The 18,496-nt window shown below is 47.5% G+C and overlaps 1 protein-coding gene across 1 annotated transcript in view; it reads right to left on the reverse strand.

The window, feature by feature from the left end:
* LOC310799437 (dual specificity calcium/calmodulin-dependent 3',5'-cyclic nucleotide phosphodiesterase 1A-like) overlaps window positions 1-18,496 on the reverse strand; it is a gene marked incomplete at both ends in the record, with an annotated part of 131,599 nt that overhangs the window by 45,144 nt on the left and 67,959 nt on the right. Inside the window, 4 exons of the mRNA XM_083662019.1 lie at window positions 521-649; window positions 898-998; window positions 17,909-18,049; window positions 18,240-18,356. Of these exons, the coding sequence (XP_083518145.1) occupies window positions 521-649; window positions 898-998; window positions 17,909-18,049; window positions 18,240-18,356 (488 nt within the window). The remainder of the gene's footprint in view (window positions 1-520; window positions 650-897; window positions 999-17,908; window positions 18,050-18,239; window positions 18,357-18,496) is intronic.

The following is an 18,496-nucleotide window of genomic DNA, read 5'->3' on the forward strand; positions in this document are numbered from 1 at the left end:
CCCAAGGCTCTGGAATGCCCTCCCCCTGGCCCTGCGAACCGTCCCATCAGAAAGCCATTTTAAAAAACAGCTCAATTAAACACACTTTTACAGACAGACCTTTGGCAATCGTTAAACAATCACTTCTTTTTACTTTTTATATTTGTTGTTTTATCCCATGCTTTTATTGTACTTGTACTTTTGTATGGTAAGTTTTACTTACTTACTTTACTTATGTTTATAGCCCCTTATCACACAAGCATGTGTTAAAGGGCTATACTGTAGGTGTGACGTAGGGGTGGGGATCACCAGAGGCCCCATGATACGATATTATTGATTTATATTATTATCATACTTATTGCCATTTTAAAAGATCGATACTTAGCGTCTGTGTAGCGATACAATATTGCCAAGCAAAATATCATGATACTATGCTGTATCGATTTTCCCCTCACGCAAAGCACTCATGCAACAGACAAATTAGCCTACTTTGGAGAGGAAAGTCCATTGTATCTATTCAGGTTCTCTGGTATCCTCTCACCTCCAGTCGTCTTTGGATAGATTGTGGAGGATGTTCATATCGTCATCACCCTGTAAGAGGCGGTAGGCGGCACTCACATGGTGGTTCTCCAGGACGGCTCGGTCGTTGTACAAGATGGCTGTGTCTGACCTGCATATCCCAAACAAACGTACAATATACCACATGGCCAGTTTCCATATGCAAGATACAATGAGCTGTGACTTTTTCACCGTGGAAGTTTTGGGAGCATGTTTATTTCATACTTGGTCAACTTTTCTCATTGTCTTGTGGTATTTGACTTAAGATCTATCTTCTGCTTAGGGCTTTGTCGCGCTTTCACTCCCCTCAGCTAATTCTAATGTCAGTCTGTCTGAGTTTCTGCTTGTTGGAGGACATACCTTGTCTGAATATGGAAGTTATTGGTGGTTCCTGTGTGTTCAAAGTCGTGGATGGCAGCCGCCAAGATCATGGCAAAGATCTCCAACTCATTGAGCCAGTGCTGTGTGTGAAAGAGAGAGGGAAAGAGATGGGAAGAGGACAAAACAGAGATGCAGAGAGAGAATACAGGAGGTGAAAGGGTTAATTTACTGCTGTGTTTCACCTTCTCATTCCCATCGCATCCTTATGACTATTTGTCAGGACCCTTTGGGCCACATCCCGACATGCCATTAAAAAAAAGAAAAAAAAAGTAAACACGTGTCACACCATTGCTTATGTTTAGGCAACTACAACAACTTGGTTAGGTTTAGGCAACTATAATCTCGCTTGCCAGACTCTCTCCCTACAACGGGGGAGAGTCTGGCTGTACTGGTTGTCCAGGAAAGGATTCAATCTGTGCAGCCTGCTTGCTTTATCCTTGGTTGTTAGGATCTCTTGTTTTTGTTAGGTCTCTTGTTTGCCCTTTGGACGATGCTTATGATGGTAAGCTTTGCATCCTTTCTCTCTTTGAGACTTGTGGCTTCATTGGTTCTTGATACCAGGCCCTTGAGCCAGGCCCGGTTTTACAGGGGTGCAAAAGCACGCATTGCACCCTTATTTTAATTGTCTGCATGCTCAGTTGAAAAGAGTGGTACATTTTTTTTTTTTTTTTATAAATGCTGCAGCTGCACACTTACTGTTTAAACTTGAATTATAATTGTTGTTTTTCTTTGTTCTTTGATGTGAATTTATGGCTTTTTGGCACCTATATGTAACCTTTTAAGGTTGAGATAATTGTATTATCATTATATGGTCCAAATATTTCAGTAAAGCACTTGAAACACTTGAAATATCTTTGCTTGGCTGGTATCATTAGGGGTCCAAGCACGAAGTGCGTGGATCCCTATTGTATCTGTTCCGATTATTAGGGGTCCAAGCACGAAGTGCGTGGATCCCTATTGTATCTGTTCCGATTATTATTTTTTTTCTTCTTCTCCGGTAAAACTGTATGTACAGCAGAAACTGTAAGGCTCAGCATAGCCAGACTGGGCACATAGATTGTAAATGTGCCTCACTACTCAGAAACAAAAAATTACCCATATCGGCCAGATGGTGGCGCTATAACAGACCATTTCGCGTTATGGTCCATATCTTCTGAACCGTGAGGCGTAGAATCAAAATTCCACTTCGGCTGTATTCCCTGGATCAATACGCATCTATCCATATAGGCCACGCCCATTTGCGTGTGCCTAGATTTTCCGCCATTTTGAATTTTATCAAAAACCTACTTTTGCGAACTCCTCCTAGACCGTTTGGCCAAATCACATAGGAATTATTCTGGGTCATCTATGGACTACCCCGACCCAAAGTTATTAAAGGATTTTGGATACGTGAAACCGTTTAGAAATTATAAATGTTTAAACTTTTGTGTATTTACTTTTGTTCTTTTCCTGCCCTAAAAGTGTGTGGATCTCAGAAACCATACACCCCCCATCACCCAAACTTTCCACACAGGTTCACGACATCACCCACTACTCAGAGTAAAAAAATTACACCAATCCACCAGATGGTGGCGCTATAACAGCCAATTTCACGTTTGTCGGTCCATAACTTCTGAACTGCGAGCTGTAGAATCAAAATTCCACATCTACTGGTTTCCCTGGAGCATCATGTATCTAACCCACTAGGCCACGCCCATTTCTGTGTGGTAGATTTTCCGCCATTTTGAATTTGATCAAAAACCTACTTTTGCGAGCTCCTCCTAGACTGTTTGGCCAAATCACACAAAACTTTTTCTGGGTCATCTATGGACTACCCCGACCTAAGGTTAGTAAAGGATTTTGGATACGTGAAACCGTTTTGAAATGATAAATCTTGAAACTTTTAATGAAACACACGCCAACACTAAATTGCCCACAACTCATTAACCGGTCAATTACAACTACTGCTGCTACTACTGCTACCACTCCCACTACTACCAACACTACTACTACTACTATTACTACTTCTGCTACTATTACTACTACTACTACTACTGGAAGTTGGAATGTAGCATTTTGGGTGGGGTTAATGTGTTTTGGGGTTCTGCATCTGCTGTAGCATAATACATAGTTGGTTTAGATGTCACACAGTAATGCCCGATCCACAAAGACTTGACACCCACGTTTGAATAAAAACAAGTTTATGCCATAATAAGGTTATATCCGTGCCTTGTCATTGCTGTGGAAGGATGGTGTAGGGGTAAAGTAGCAGACACCAAAGCTGGAGGTCCTGGGTTCAAACCACGGCCAGGTAACTGTTTTATTTTTTGAAAATGTAGAATAAAGGTTAATCTGGATATAATTATGTATAACGCTGCTGAATACACACTGTGTACATAGCAGAATAACTGAATATGCCTATTTATGGTAACGTCATATTTCGACGTCCTCTTGACATTCCTGTGTAGATGTCTAAATGATCCCCAAATCGGCTGTGATTTGGCCTAGTCCTGGACGTCACTGAAAGATGATATCAGAACATCATCATGATGTAATTGTGTTTGCTGGGAGCCTTCTTTCAGATATATGAAAGGAAAAACATTCCAATACATTATTGTGTCTTCAGATGTGAAAGGTCCAAAAAGAGAATTAAATCTGAATTATCCTTGTCACTCATGTGTCCAGCTCAGTGGCCTTGTGGTCTGAATGTCCGCCCTGAGACTGGGAGGTTGTGAGTTCGATCCCCGGCCGAGTCATAGCAAAGACTATAAAAATGAGACCCATTTGCCTCCCTGCTTAGCACTCAGCATCAAAGGGTTGGAATTGGGGGGTTAGATCACCATATGATTCCCGAGCGTGGCGCACGCTACCGCTCCCCCAGGGGATGGGTCAAATGCGGAGAACAAATTTCACACATTGTGTGACAATCAGTGGGACTTTACCTTTACTTTACTTCCATTGTAACAGCACAACCCACACCAATTAGTTCAAACACCTCCATTCAGGGCAGACTTTTAATGTAAAGTGGTGGATTATGTGTGTAATACAGACATGTCCTTAATGGTAAATGGACTGCATGACAAGCTGCAATGCAGGGTGCTGGCTATAGTCATCAAAAGCAATTTCAGGGATAAACCCCATCAACCTTCTGTAGTGGACGCCACTACGCCCTATGGTTTGATGTGTGTGTGGGAAAGACACAATGACAACTGAAAATTCTGATTTTAGAACACAAAAGCTCCATCATGAGACAAGAACTAACCTCTCCTGTTGCAAAACACGTTCTTGAACACAGCCACGCAATCTCCAGCTAACATTTCCAAGATATTGAAAAAGTTCATGAAACACCGCAAAATAAGGAGGCAGCATGTGGGGTTTTAATTACTGTTACTGACTTACCTGTCTGAAGTTGAAAGTTTTTCATCCCACGTGGGGTTTGAACTTTGAGCGGCAATGGTCTTTAGTTAGCATAAGTCACGTGCTTTACCAAGTGAGCTATCCAGACTGTTGTATTTAACTTTGTAGACCATATTATATGTATCTGGAGAGCCAGAGAAGTACTTGTCGTATTGACAGTATGTTCTACCCAAATACCACTTTCTGTCCAGATACTTAAAGGGATATTGTACACAAAAACTGCTTTCTATCCAAGTATTACTTCAAGTTTCAAGACATCACCCACTACTCAGAGGAAAAAATTACACCAATCTACCAGATGGTGGCGCTATAACAGCCAACCACCACTACTACTGCTGCTGCTGCTACTACTACTACTACTATTGGCTACTAGTGGCGGCTGTGGCTCAGGAGGTAGAGTGGGTTGTCCACTAATTAGAAGGTTGGTGGTTCGTTCCCCGGCTCCTCCAGTCCGCACGTCGAAGTGTCCTTGGGCAAGACACTGAACCCCAAATTGCTCCCGATGGCTGTGCCAGCACCCTGCGTGGCAGCTGGCCGCCTTCGGTGTGTGAATGGGTGAATGTAGGCACATTGTAAAGCGCTTTGGATAAAAGCGCTATATAAATGCAGTCCATTTACCATTTACCATTTACTATTCTTAGTACTTCTGCTGCTACTACTGCTACCACTCCCACTACTACCAACACTATTACTACTACTGCTACTACTACTACTACTAGTACTGCTTGGAAACCGTCAGGTAACCGGATCTCAACCAAACTTTGTTTACTTGTGCATATACCAAGTCTGAATAAATGTGCACTATCTGACATATACCCCCCAAGTCACCGGAAGCTTGGACCCCGCATCGCCGCTTGCGGCTATATATATATTTTTTTTTCTTCTTCTCCGGTAAAACTGTATGTACAGCAGAAACTGTAATGCTCAGCGTAGCCAGACTGGGCACATAGATTGTAAATGTGCCTCACTACTCAGAAACAAAAAATTACCCATATCGGCCAGATGGTGGCGCTATAACAGACCATTTCGCGTTATGGTCCATATCTTCTGAACCGTGAGGCGTAGAATCAAAATTCCACTTCGGCTGTATTCCCTGGATCAATACGCATCTATCCATATAGGCCACGCCCATTTGCGTGTGCCTAGATTTTCCGCCATTTTGAATTTGATCAAAAACCTACTTTTGCTATCTCCTCCCAGGCCATTTGCCTGAATGAGCCTAAACTTTTTCTGTGGCATCTCTGGACTTACCTGACTCAAAGTTATTAAAGGATTTTGGATACGTGAAACCGTCTTGAAATGATAAATGTTTAAACTTTTGTGTATTTACTTTTGTTCTTTTCCTGCCCTAAAAGTGTGTGGATCTCAGAAACCATACACCCCCCATCACCCAAACTTTCCACACAGGTTCACGACATCACCCACTACTCAGAGTAAAAAAATTACACCAATCCACCAGATGGTGGCGCTATAACAGCCAATTTCACGTTTGTCGGTCCATAACTTCTGAACTGCGAGCTGTAGAATCAAAATTCCACATCTACTGGTTTCCCTGGAGCATCATGTATCTAACCCACTAGGCCACGCCCATTTCTGCGTGGTAGATTTTCCGCCATTTTGAATTTGATCAAAAACCTACTTTTGCGAGCTCCTCCTAGACCGTTTGGCCAAATCACACAAAACTTTTTCTGGGCCATCTATGGACTACCCCGACCTAAGGTTAGTAAAGGATTTTGGATACGTGAAACCGTTTTGAAATGCTAAATCTCGAAACTTTTAATGAAACACACGCCAACACTAAATTGCCCACAACTCATTAACCGGTCAATTACAACTACAGCTGCTACTACTGCTACCACTCCCACTACTACCAACACTACTACTACTACTATTACTACTTCTGCTACTATTACTACTACTACTACTACTACTACTACTACTACTACTACTACTACTGGAAGTTGGAATGTAGCATTTTGGGTGGGGTTAATGTGTTTTGGGGTTCTGCATCTGCTGTAGCATAATACATAGTTGGTTTAGATGTCACACAGTAATGCCCGATCCACAAAGACTTGACACCCACGTTTGAATAAAAACAAGTTTATGCCATAATAAGGTTATATCCGTGCCTTGTCATTGCTGTGGAAGGATGGTGTAGGGGTAAAGTAGCAGACACCAAAGCTGGAGGTCCTGGGTTCAAACCATGGCCAGGTAACTGTTTTATTTTTTGAAAATGTAGAATAAAGGTTAATCTGAATATAATTATGTATAACGCTGCTGAATACACACTGTGTACATAGCAGAATAACTGAATATGCCTATTTATGGTAACGTCATATTTCGACGTCCTCTTGACATTCCTGTGTAGATGTCTAAATGATCCCCAAATCGGCTGTGATTTGGCCTAGTCCTGGACGTCACTGAAAGATGATATCAGAACATCATCATGATGTAATTGTGTTTGCTGGGAGCCTTCTTTCAGATATATGAAAGGAAAAACATTCCAATACATTATTGTGTCTTCAGATGTGAAAGGTCCAAAAAGAGAATTAAATCTGAATTATCCTTGTCACTCATGTGTCCAGCTCAGTGGCCTTGTGGTCTGAATGTCCGCCCTGAGACTGGGAGGTCGTGAGTTCCATCCCCGGCCGAGTCATAGCAAAGACTATAAAAATTAGACCTATTTGCCTCCCTGCTTGGCACTCAGCATCAAAGGGTTGGAATTGGGGGGTTAGATCACCATATGATTCCCTCTACCGCTCCCCCAGGGGATGGGTCAAATGCGGAGAACAAATTTCACACATTGTGTGACAATCAGTGGGACTTTACCTTTACTTTAGTTCCATTGTAACAGCACAACCCACACCAATTAGTTCAAACACCTCCATTCAGGGCAGACTTTTAATGTAAAGTGGTGGATTATGTGTGTAATACAGACATGTCCTTAATGGTAAATGGACTGCATGACAAGCTGCAATGCAGGGTGCTGGCTATAGTCATCAAAAGCAATTTCAGGGATAAAACCATCAACGTTCTGTAGTGGACGCCACTATGCCCTATGGTTTGATGTGTGTGTGGGAAAGACTCAATGACAACTGAAAATTCTGATTTTAGAACACAAAAGCTCCATCATGAGACAAGAACTAACCTCTCCTGTTGCAAAACACGTTCTTGAACACAGCCACGCAATCTCCAGCTAACATTTCCAAGATATTGAAAAAGTTCATGAAACACCGCAAAATAAGGAGGCAACATGTGGGGTTTTAATTACTATTACTGACTTAACTGTCTGAAGTTGAAAATTGTTCATCCCACATGGGGTTTGAACTTTGAGCCACAATAGTCTTTAGTTAGCATAAGTCATGAGCTTTACCAAGTGAGCTATCCAGACTGTTGTATTTAACTTTGTAGACCATATTATATGTATCTGCAGAGCCAGAGAAGTACTTGTCGTATTGACAGTATGTTCTACCCAAATACCACTTTCTGTCCAGATACTTAAAGGGATATTGTACACAAAAACTGCTTTCTATCCAAGTACTACTTCAAGTTTCAAGACATCACCCACTACTCAAAGGAAAAAATTACACCAATCCACCAGATGGTGGCGCTATAACAGCCAACCACCACTACTACTGCTGCTGCTGCTACTACTACTACTACTATTGGCTACTAGTGGCGGCTGTGGCTCAGGAGGTAGAGCGGGTTGTCCACTAATTAGAAGGTTGGTGGTTCATTCCCCGGCTCCTCCAGTCCGCACGTCGAAGTGTCCTTGGGCAAGACACTGAACCCCAAATTGCTCCCGATGGCTGTGCCAGCACCCTGCGTGGCAGCTGGCCGCCTTCGGTGTATGAATGGGTGAATGTAGGCACATTGTAAAGCGCTTTGGATAAAAGCGCTATATAAATGCAGTCCATTTACCATTTACTATTCTTAGTACTTCTGCTGCTACTACTGCTACCACTCCCTCTACTACCAACACTATTACTACTACTGCTACTACTACTACTACTAGTACTGCTTGGAAACCGTCAGGTCACCGGATCTCAACCAAACTTTGTTTACTTGTGCACATACCAAGTCTGAATAAATGTGCACTATCTGACATATACCCCCCAAGTCACCGGAAGCTTGGACCCCGCATCGCCGCTTGCGGCTATATTTCTACTTGAAATTATGGTAAAATGCATTATTTTTAGTAAAATAACATAAAATTTTTCGGGCGGCCGGCCACCCGGGTCGGCCCGTGCATGTGCACCCCTTCTAGGATGCATCCCTAGTCATCTTGTTCTGGAACCGGCCCTGCCTTGAGCTCTTTTGGCTCATTTCCACCACATATAACAGCACAGTACAGCTCTACTCGACCTGGTCTTACTCGGCTCTACTTGATATAGACTCTGTTTCCATAGCAAGTTTACTCGCCTCCGCCCACACCTGGTCGTCATAGCGACCGCATATCTGCCCTCCGCCCATAGCCGAAGTAGGCTATAACATATAACTTTAAAATTAAATCCATACACAGAACTTTTAAACTGTTTATGAAATACTGGTGCCTCTAAATGACTACAGTGTACATGGGCAAATGTGACAATCGGCCAGGAGAATGGATATCACTTTGTTGTTACTCAAACTCACATGCATGCGCTGCGCGAGGGACGGGGGTTGCGCTACAGGGAGAAGTGAAGCCTCTACCCCGGCGGCCTCTCACCAGGCAAGACCGTGGCTTCACTAAACCCCCGCCTGCGGCCTAGCGGAGCCGACGCTGCACACAACTACAAGGGCTTCCTGAGGAGCGGACTTTTTCTCTCTCAAAACAATTGAAAACGTTAGGGTTGTGCTACAACCCAGGTTTTACGAGTGAGAACGAGAGCTCTCACTAGTGCCTTAAACGCTGCAACGCAGCCCTATGGAAGACTGTTATTTTGCTCCAAAATTACTTTTCATTAAAACCTGACCACCCACCCATAGGTGGCGTGGTACCCCCTGGGACTGACATGGATCCACGTGACTACGTCACGTCCTGCCAGCCCAGGGATAATCACTCTAATTTCTTCCAGCCCGCTGAGATCCGACGCACCCCGTGACGCATCGACACAGCAAGGCTGGGTAGTGAGAGCTCTCGTTCTCACTCGTAAAACCTGGGTTGTAGCACAACCCTAACGTTTTACTTCGTTTCGAACTCAAGCTCTCACTAGTGCCTCCATTCAACCGACCTTGCTGCCGGGAGCACCCCACAGGGCGACCCGAAAGGCACCGGTGAACCACGGCCATATGGCAACGTTTATGCCTAACCGAATGACATATTAGAGTGGCAACGATACTACTTTCTTGCCACCGACAGCACCGCGTGCGCGAACTGTGAACCGGACACGTCGAGACCGTAGTACCTGACAAAAGTGTGATGAGAGGACCATGAGGCCACGGCACACATGTCCTCCACCGACACACCACGCAACAACGCAGAGGATGTCGCAACACCTCGCGTAGAATGCGCCTTGATACCCTCTGGGGGAACCTTGCCCACGGCAGAGTATGCCAACGCAATCGCCTCCACTATCCAGTGTGATAAGCGATCCTTGGAAAGGGGTCCGCCCTGGGCCCTTTGCCCAAAGCAAACCAACAGCTGATCTGTAATGCGTAAAGAACGCGTCCTGGCCACATAGGCCGAGAGCGCCCTTACGGGGCACAGCATGAGCAAACGTCTCTCCTCACCCGTCTCTAACTGAACGGCGGGGGACAGAATGTTGATAAGTCTATGACCATAGACCTAAAGCTGACATTAATAATCTTAGGTTGGTAAGCCGGGTTAGGTCGCAACGTAACCCTGCGCCCATCATTCCCAAAACCACACAGGCCTGCTGCACCGAAAGGGCAATCAGGTCACCAACTCTCTTTCCTGACGACAAGGCCAGCAGCAGCGCGGTCTTTAAAGACAGAACCCTTAAATCGGCGGAGTCCAAGGGCTCAAACGGATGACCCGTTAGCCCGTCCAGCACCGTAACCAGGTCCGATTTGGGGAAAAAACGCACCGCGACGGCGGGCGCAGTTTACGCGCCCCCTTCATGAAGCGCAAGACCAAAGGGTACGCCCCCACGTACTTCAATTCCCCTATGCCAAGCAGAATCGCGGCTACGTACACTTTAAACGACTGCGGGGACTGACCCGCGTCAAGCAGGCTCTGAAGGAAACAGAGAACTGGTCGCACACTGCAGTTCACTGGATCCACGCCCTTACTTGCTGCATAGTGCATCCCACATTATCAGGCAAGCCCTGGGCTAGCAACTGGTCCGGTTCAGGAGCCAGACCGCTGGCTTCCACCTGCCTGGGGAGGGGTAGAACACCTCCCCCTCCGCCTGGGATAGGAGATCGGCCCGTACCGGCAATGCCCAGGGCGGATCTTGCGCCAGGGAGACCAGGTCCGCAAACCATGTCTGCCTGGGCCAAACAGACTAAAACGAGCCGGAGGCGCTGTTCCCTCACCCTGTCCAACACCTGACGGATCAGGGGGGGTCGGGGGAAACGCATAGAGCCCCTCCCTCGGCCACGCGTGCGCTTTTAGCGCGTCATGACCTAACGGGGGCTGTCCTCCTGGATCGAGAACCACAGTGGGCAGTGTGTCGCGCGCCGCGATGCGAGAGATCGACGCAGGCGCGACCAACCCTGGCCCAAACCTGTTCCATCACCCGAGGGTGGAGGCACCACTCCGTATAACGGGGATTGCCTCGAGACAGCAGGCCGGTCGTAACTCCGCCGTCCCGGCAGATAGACCGCTGACACTGAAAGGAGACTGGGATACACCCACAGGTGAATCCCCGCTATGGTTCAGCGCCCCCGACCGCACACCGCCCTGTTTGTTCAGGTGGGCGATCGCTGCCCTATTGTCCGAGCGAATCAGCACATGGTGCCCATGTGTGAGCCGCTGGAAGTGTTACCTCCGCAGGCCGGGGGGACTGCGGAGGCAACGTTCTCTTTCGAGTCTGGCCGCACGCGGACTTGTCCGGCAGTGCGGTCCCCAAGAGAGCTCCCAACCAACAATGGGCCCACGGCGCGATTGATGGTGGGCTTGTCCTGAAGCAGAGCCCGGCGAATCGCCTTCAGCTCTAGCACGTTTATGTGGCGAAGCTCCTGAGCCTCCCACCGGCTGTTCGCCGAAAAATGCCCGCAAATCGCACCCCCTCCCCAGAGGGAGGCGTCTGTGCGAATCACCATCCTGAGCGGGACAGGGCCCCACCGAGTACCTCTCGAGAGGTAACGGGGGTCCGCCCATATAGCCAGCGCCTGCCAGGCCTGACCTGTCAGAGGAACCCTGCGATGACGGTCCCCGGCCGAGTCCAGGCGAAGCCTGAGAACCATATTTGGACCACGAGAGCATGTGTAGCCTCCCTAGCGGGAGCACATGCAGTGCTGAGGCCATCAGGCCCAACATCACTGTGCACTGATGCACTGACACCGAGGGCACAGACCTAATGTCCTTGGCTTGCTGTCCGAACCGTGCGAGCCTGTCGCTCTGGCGAAAGGCTCGCAGGAAGTATAGCTCGAGCCCCAGGAAGGTCGCCGCCTGCGCTGGGACGAGGCAACTCTTCTGCCAGTTCACCAAAAACCCTAAGGTTTGCCGGTGATCGGTCACCACCTTGGTATGTTCCGCGGCACGGACCCTCGAGTCGGCCGCTAAGAGAACGTCGTCGAGATATAGGAAGATGCGGATCCCCCTCGCGCGGAGGGGAGCCACGGCTGCCTCCACGCACACCGTGAGGGTTCGCGGGCTCAAAGACATGCCGAATGGCAAGACACAGAACTCGTAAGCCTTCCCCAGGAAGGTGAACCTCAAGTATTTCCTGTGTCTCCTGACCATGTGGACATGGAAGAACGCACCTTCCAGATCCCCGGAAGTAAGAAATCCCCCTGTCTCAACTCGTTGAACAGGCGGGGAAGAGAGCATTCGGAACGGGACTTCCTCTGCGTCTTGTTGAGGCGCCGAAGGTCCAATTTTGGACGCATGGAGCCGTCCATGGCCTCCTCCTCCACGGCCTCCTCCTCCACGGCCATCTTTCTTCTTTCCTTTCGCAGGCTGGGGGGACTGCGGAGGTAACGTTCTTTCTCGAGACCGGCCGCACGTGGACTTGTCCGACAGTGCGGCCCCCAGGCGAGCTCCTGACCAGCAAGAGCCGTCGGTGCCATTGATGGTGGGCTGTCCTAGGAGCCTCTAGCCGAGGCCAGGCCGTAGCCATGGACCAAGGCGAACCTAGATGATGGGTATGAGACCCTGGGCGAGCTCCCGACCGAACTCGGGCCTTGGGCACTGAGGACGGTGGGTCTAAAGCTACAAGCCGCAGGCTGGAACTAAGCCCAGCCTTGGTGAGCCAACCGGTGGGCTTGACCCGGGCGCTGCCAACCGAGGCCAGGCCGTGGCCATGGACCAAGGTGCGCTGTGCCCCCAGCCAGGCTCCCTGCAGGGGGCGCCCCAACAAGGGAGTGCGACCCATGGAGAGCTCCCAACCACCCCGGGCCTTGGGCACCAAGGGCGGTGGGCTTGTCCTTAGAGCTACAAGCCAAAGGCTGGCACTGAGCCCAGACCTTGGCGAGCTGTAAGCCCTGCTGGACGCGTAGCACCAGCAAGGAACAGTATGTCTATTGTAGCGGAGGTAGCTCGCGCCCAATGTACTTAGCACACAGATACTAACTGCACGGGTGCACGCCAGCTATCTGCAAAATACTATCGTTCTGTGCTAAACAGTACTAAATATTGCTATCTGCACAGGGGGCGCCCCAACAAGGGAGTGCGACCCATGGAGAGCTCCCAACCACCCCGGACCTTGGGCACCAAGGGCGGTGGGCTTGTCCTTAGAGCTACAAGCCAAAGGCTGGCACTGAGCCCAGACCTTGGCGAGCTGTAAGCCCTGCTGGACGCGTAGCGCCAGCAAGGAGCAGTATGTCTATTGTAGCGGAGGTAGCTCGCGCCCAATGTACTTAGCACACAGATACTAACTGCACGGGTGCACGCCAGCTATCTGCAAAATACTATCGTTCTGTGCTAAACAGTACTAAATATTGCTATCTGCACCTATGCAAGGCAAGCTAGCTTTCACACCTCTTTGAGAGCGGACCTTGGTCAGCTCTCAAGAGCTTAGCTCCGGACAAGACCGAGGGTTCAAGGCACCTGTGCAGCGTGCTCGTGCCCAAGGCAGAACACGCACTTAACGTGCCGATTCATACTCGGCCAAAGTAGTTTTACACACGGCCCATCCCCTCCCTGACCTTCCCTGCTCAGTAGCAAGAGGAAGCAGGAAGCTAACCACTAATAGCAAGCTCCCGCAGGGCGCACCCTAATAGCGGGAGTACTGCTTAAGCAAGCTAGCAGGTTAGCAAGAGCACAGGCTAGACAGTAAGCAACCCGGAGGCTAGCGAACGTGCGCGTGCAATGGTAACGTAAGCGTCAATAGCCCATCCCGAAGGGGGGGCACCAATACCCACAACCTGTTAACCCGAGAGAACAGACGTGGAAACCACTAGCTAAGCTAGCATAAGCACTGAGAGACAAGCGTGCGCTAACACAAGCCTGCGCACAAGCCGGTGCAGCGAGTCTCTACCCTGAGTAACACGGGGAAGCAAGCGTGACCGCAAGCAAAGGCCAACGGCCCGCGAAGCTAGTCAATCTCAGAAGAAACTCCTCAGAGGGAGTTACAATCTAGTAGATGCTATTTGCACGAGGCAAGCAACACTTAGCAGACAAGCAAGCTGGCTAAGATGGCGTAAGTACTGAGAGAAGCGGCCCACACAACGTGCGAGGCGAGCTCACCTAGCTAGCGAATCGCCTAGCTAAAATCTCAGAGTGCCCCCTTCGGGGCCGAAGCCAGTAAAAGCTACACTACATTTATGTAGGTCCCAGCAACGCCTGAGCGGCGTGCTCCTGCCCTTAGGCATGCACACATCAAATTAATTGTGCCGGTCGTAACCGGCCAGCGTAGCCTCACAGCTAATACAGCACCTAGCTGTTCCCCCCTCTCTCTGCTAACAGGAATAACGGGGTTAACGTGCAAGCTAAGCCTGCAGCGGCAAGAGCTGGAGTGCTACACATCACTAGATACTGGCTGCACAGGAGCAAGCTAGCTATCTAGCTAACTGAAGAGCATGGCTTCTAGCTACTACTCTCGCTTAAGGCGCGCCCTACACAGGGGTAGCTGGCGCGAAGTACTTAGCACACAGACACTAACTGCACGTGTGCACGTTAACTATCTGCTACAAGGTAGTCCAAGCTAGCTGCACTGAGCAACTAGCTAACTATCTAACGCGCGCGCTCTAAAGCCGGCGACTAAAGTACCTAGCACACGAAAGCTACCCACACGGGTGCCAAGGTAGCTATCTGTAACAACTGGGCTAATTAGCCTCTTTCTTCCTGTGCTACGTGGTACAAGCTATTTGCACGTATGCAAAGCTTAACAGTTTTGTATAACCACTACACGGCGGTAGCTAGCAGAGCTACACGGCGGTAGCACTAAACAGTTAACTAAGGAAGATACTCTTAGCTTTCAGATGACTTGTTCCGACGCCGCAGGGTGAAGGGTACAGGGTCGGGTCCCCGAAGCCTGCTTTATCCCGTCCACGCGACCCTCTTGAGGTGGGCAAATCAGACGGAACGAGCCTAGTATCTAAAGCTATGTAAAAGAGCTAACTCATAGTTAACCGTGGAGCTTTCTAAAACACGTCTTCTCAGCGGGTGGAAGAAACGTAGAGTGATTATCCCTGGGCTGGCAGGACGTGACGTAGTCACGTGGATCCGTGTCAGTCCCAGGGGGTACCACGCCACCTACGGGTGGGTGGTGAGGTTTTAATGAAAAGTAATTTTGGAGCAAAATAACAGTCTTCCATAGGGCTGCGTTGCAGCGTTTAAGGCACTAGTGAGAGCTTGAGTTCGAAACGAAGTAAAACCACCGCCATGTTAAAGCTGAGTAAGGAGATCGATTTTATTTCACCAGAGCAACACAAAAGACTGATGGAAATAACATAACAGAAGAGAAGGTCAGGGCCGTAGCCAGGGTTCCGAAATAGGGGAGGTCCAGCAAGGGGAGGCGGATTCGGCGGCGCCCGAAAAAAATGTGAGTTTTTTTTCCCCCCTTTTTAAGCCATATTTAGAGTAATATATCATTTTAAATCAAAATTAGGATTATACTGTTGTGATGTCATTATTCAGTATATTCTCTTTCATGTCACCACCTGCTCAGCTCTCCTGTCAACATAATTGTAACTAACAAACACAAACTGTTTTAGCCAAATTCATATCAAAATGACACCTACAAACACAGGTACACAACCCAAGCCGTACACAACACACAAAGTTACTTAGACAGACTAGACACTTACTTTCTTGGTTGTTGCTAAAAAATCTGTCAGTGTGTGTCACTCACTGTCTGTCGTTCACTCGCTCACTGTCTCGCAGCTCGCTCACCTTCAATTATCTCGCCAGGCAGACAGACAGTCATCACTCACCACCATGCTGCTGCTCTCTCAGAATCAAGTTACCGCGGACGCGGCGTCAGATGACTTCCTGCCTGACCTGCCTTTCGTTTCAAAATAAAAGCGATCCCGTGTTTTTCATGCTTTTCCTGTTTTCCATGCAGATTGTTTTATTTTTTTACAATCTTCGTTCTCAGGACACTCTACAATTTTCTGTTCCCAAAGTCCGAACTGAATTGGGGAAGAAAGCTTTTAGGTTATCTGCACCCACCGCATGGAACAGTCTGCAGTCTGATCTTAAACTTAATAGCTTAGTAACCTTAAATGGTTTTAAGGCTATGGTAAAATCTCTTGAGAACAGGCTGTCTGTATGCAAATGTTTTATTTGATCATTTTAATGTTTTTCAATTGTATGTGTTTATGTGTTTGTTTGTTGTAACTTTGTGTTGCTGCTGTTTCTTGGCCAGGTCTCTCTTGTAAAAGAGATCTTTGATCTCAATGGGACAAACCTGGTTAAATAAAGGCTAAAAAAAAAAAAAAAAAAAAACAATAAATAAAAAAAATCTCTGAAATATTAAAAAAATCTCTGAAATATTAGGGGAGGTCCGGACCTCCCCGTCCTCATAGCTAGCTACGGCCCTGGAGAAGGTAAGCCCCACTAAACTGGTATGCAGCATTGACAGTCAGTAGATAGAGTAAACACGATTCTGCCTGACCAATCAGTCGTCTGCAGTGTTTTCACGTCACGGTATGGTACCGGGTCCACAGCGCTGGAACCTCAACAAAGCAGGGACCAAAACTAGCACGACTCAACCACGTGGCTGTCCACGTTTTTGATCGGTGGAATGAGACAAAAAAGCTAGACGAGCTGGGCGGGGCCGCACTGATACCAGTGGTGGAAATGGGCCATTTGACACGTCGATTGAGTCTGGCAATGGCTTTGACTAACCTCGACCGACTGGAGAACTTCAAGAAACCATTGAGCAGTGAATCTTCTGTTGTCAAGGTCTTGAGTGCAAACGCCTTACGAACTTATGGGTCTTCATCTGCAACATCTCCCACCTTAATATCCCCACTGGGAAGATTGCCATGCCAGAGAAAGTCTGGACCAGTTGTAAGAAATTAGCTATTTCGCTTTGAGGCCCCTTGACGTGTGGTCAGCGGGATTTTCTTCAGAGCTCACGTGTTTCCATTAACTTGGATTGGTATTTTCCTTGATACACTGAATTCGATTAATACATGGAATTGTCTGGCGTTATTGTTGACAAATCCGAGGATGACCTTTGAGTCCGCCCAGAAGAATTCCTGAGCATCTTCGATTTCCAACTCCTTTCTGAGCAGGTCGCTTGTACGAACGGCAAAAACAGCTGCTCGTAGCTCAAGTCTGGGTACTCACTCAACCGTTAAATCCTTCGCTCCCAGTTTAAATGGAATGAACGACTAGTCTGGGAATTAGCTTCACAATACAAGGTGGGGTGAGAGAGTCATCTGATTTACATCCCTTACACCTGATAGGCCATTTGTCTGACAATGGAAGACAGGTTCAGGGGGTATGTGTAAGTACCGGTCTTTTGTGCTAGTAGAAGCAGCCAGATTGGAAATGTGCAGGCTGTGATCACCACCACTGTGTGGCTCTCAGACTAGTCTGAGTGGGGAGGGGGTTCAGATTTTGACTTGTGATTGATTTTGAAGGCAGGGGTCTGTATTGATAAAGGGAACTGTCTGTCCACTGACTGTCCTGCTACTGAGCTCTCAAGAGTGGGGGTTGAAAACTGCCATATTTAAAGATGTAATCAAAAATGTAATAAAGCTTCCTTGACAAATTTAACTAGAATCTGAGAGTATATTAGAGTATTAGAGTATACATGTTCCTAAAGTAATCTGGGCTGATTATAGTTACTTATTTTTCATAATCTGATTATGTAATCCCAACCCATCCCTGCACCAATTGAAGATTGCTGCATCTGTATAATGGCAAAATGAAAGTTGAGACGATGTTTGAAGTCTAACTGCTACCTGCATCATTGTATGAAATTGTGGCCTAAATATCTTTCTGATTGTATCAGTTCAATGCATTTATGATTTATATGAGTGTTCTTTCCATGTGTGTTTTTCATAAGCATGAAGTAAAAAGGAGACTTACCACCATGCCAGTCTTGAGGAGCAGGTAGTGCACAGTCTGTGTGACGTCGGCGGCATGCATTAGGTTGTGGTAGGGGTTCTTGTATTTGCTGTAACCCACCTCCAAGCCCTCCACAAATGACAGCAGGGCAGAGATAGGTATCTGGGAGAATGACAGCACAGCACAGAAACACCATGACAGATCCCTAGCTGCATTGGAATGTTAACATTTCTTTGGGTGTCAAAAATGTTTGCACACAAAACAATGTACAGAATAAGTACCTGTTACTTACTTCCCACCTCTGGTGTGGAGTGTCAGGTAAAGGAAATGGTGTGGAGAAGGTGTGGTATACCTTGAAGCGGTTGATGAGGTCGTATCTGGTGAGCAGCTCATAGAAGATGAACTTCAGCGCGTGGTCTCCGCTGGCCTCGTTCAGAGCAAACACATCAAATGACCATGTGTCTACATGCTGCAACACACACACACACACAAAGCATTATTCATTGGCATGTTTGTCAGAAATGTCAGACAAATGCACCTCTGTTTGTCTAGCTATTTGTATGAACCTCCAGGATGTTTGTGTTTGGGAGGTTCATAGAACATAGCTTA

This window comes from Poromitra crassiceps (assembly GCF_964638095.1).
Source record: "Poromitra crassiceps genome assembly, chromosome: 2".
NCBI classification, from domain to species: Eukaryota; Metazoa; Chordata; class Actinopteri; order Beryciformes; family Melamphaidae; genus Poromitra; species Poromitra crassiceps.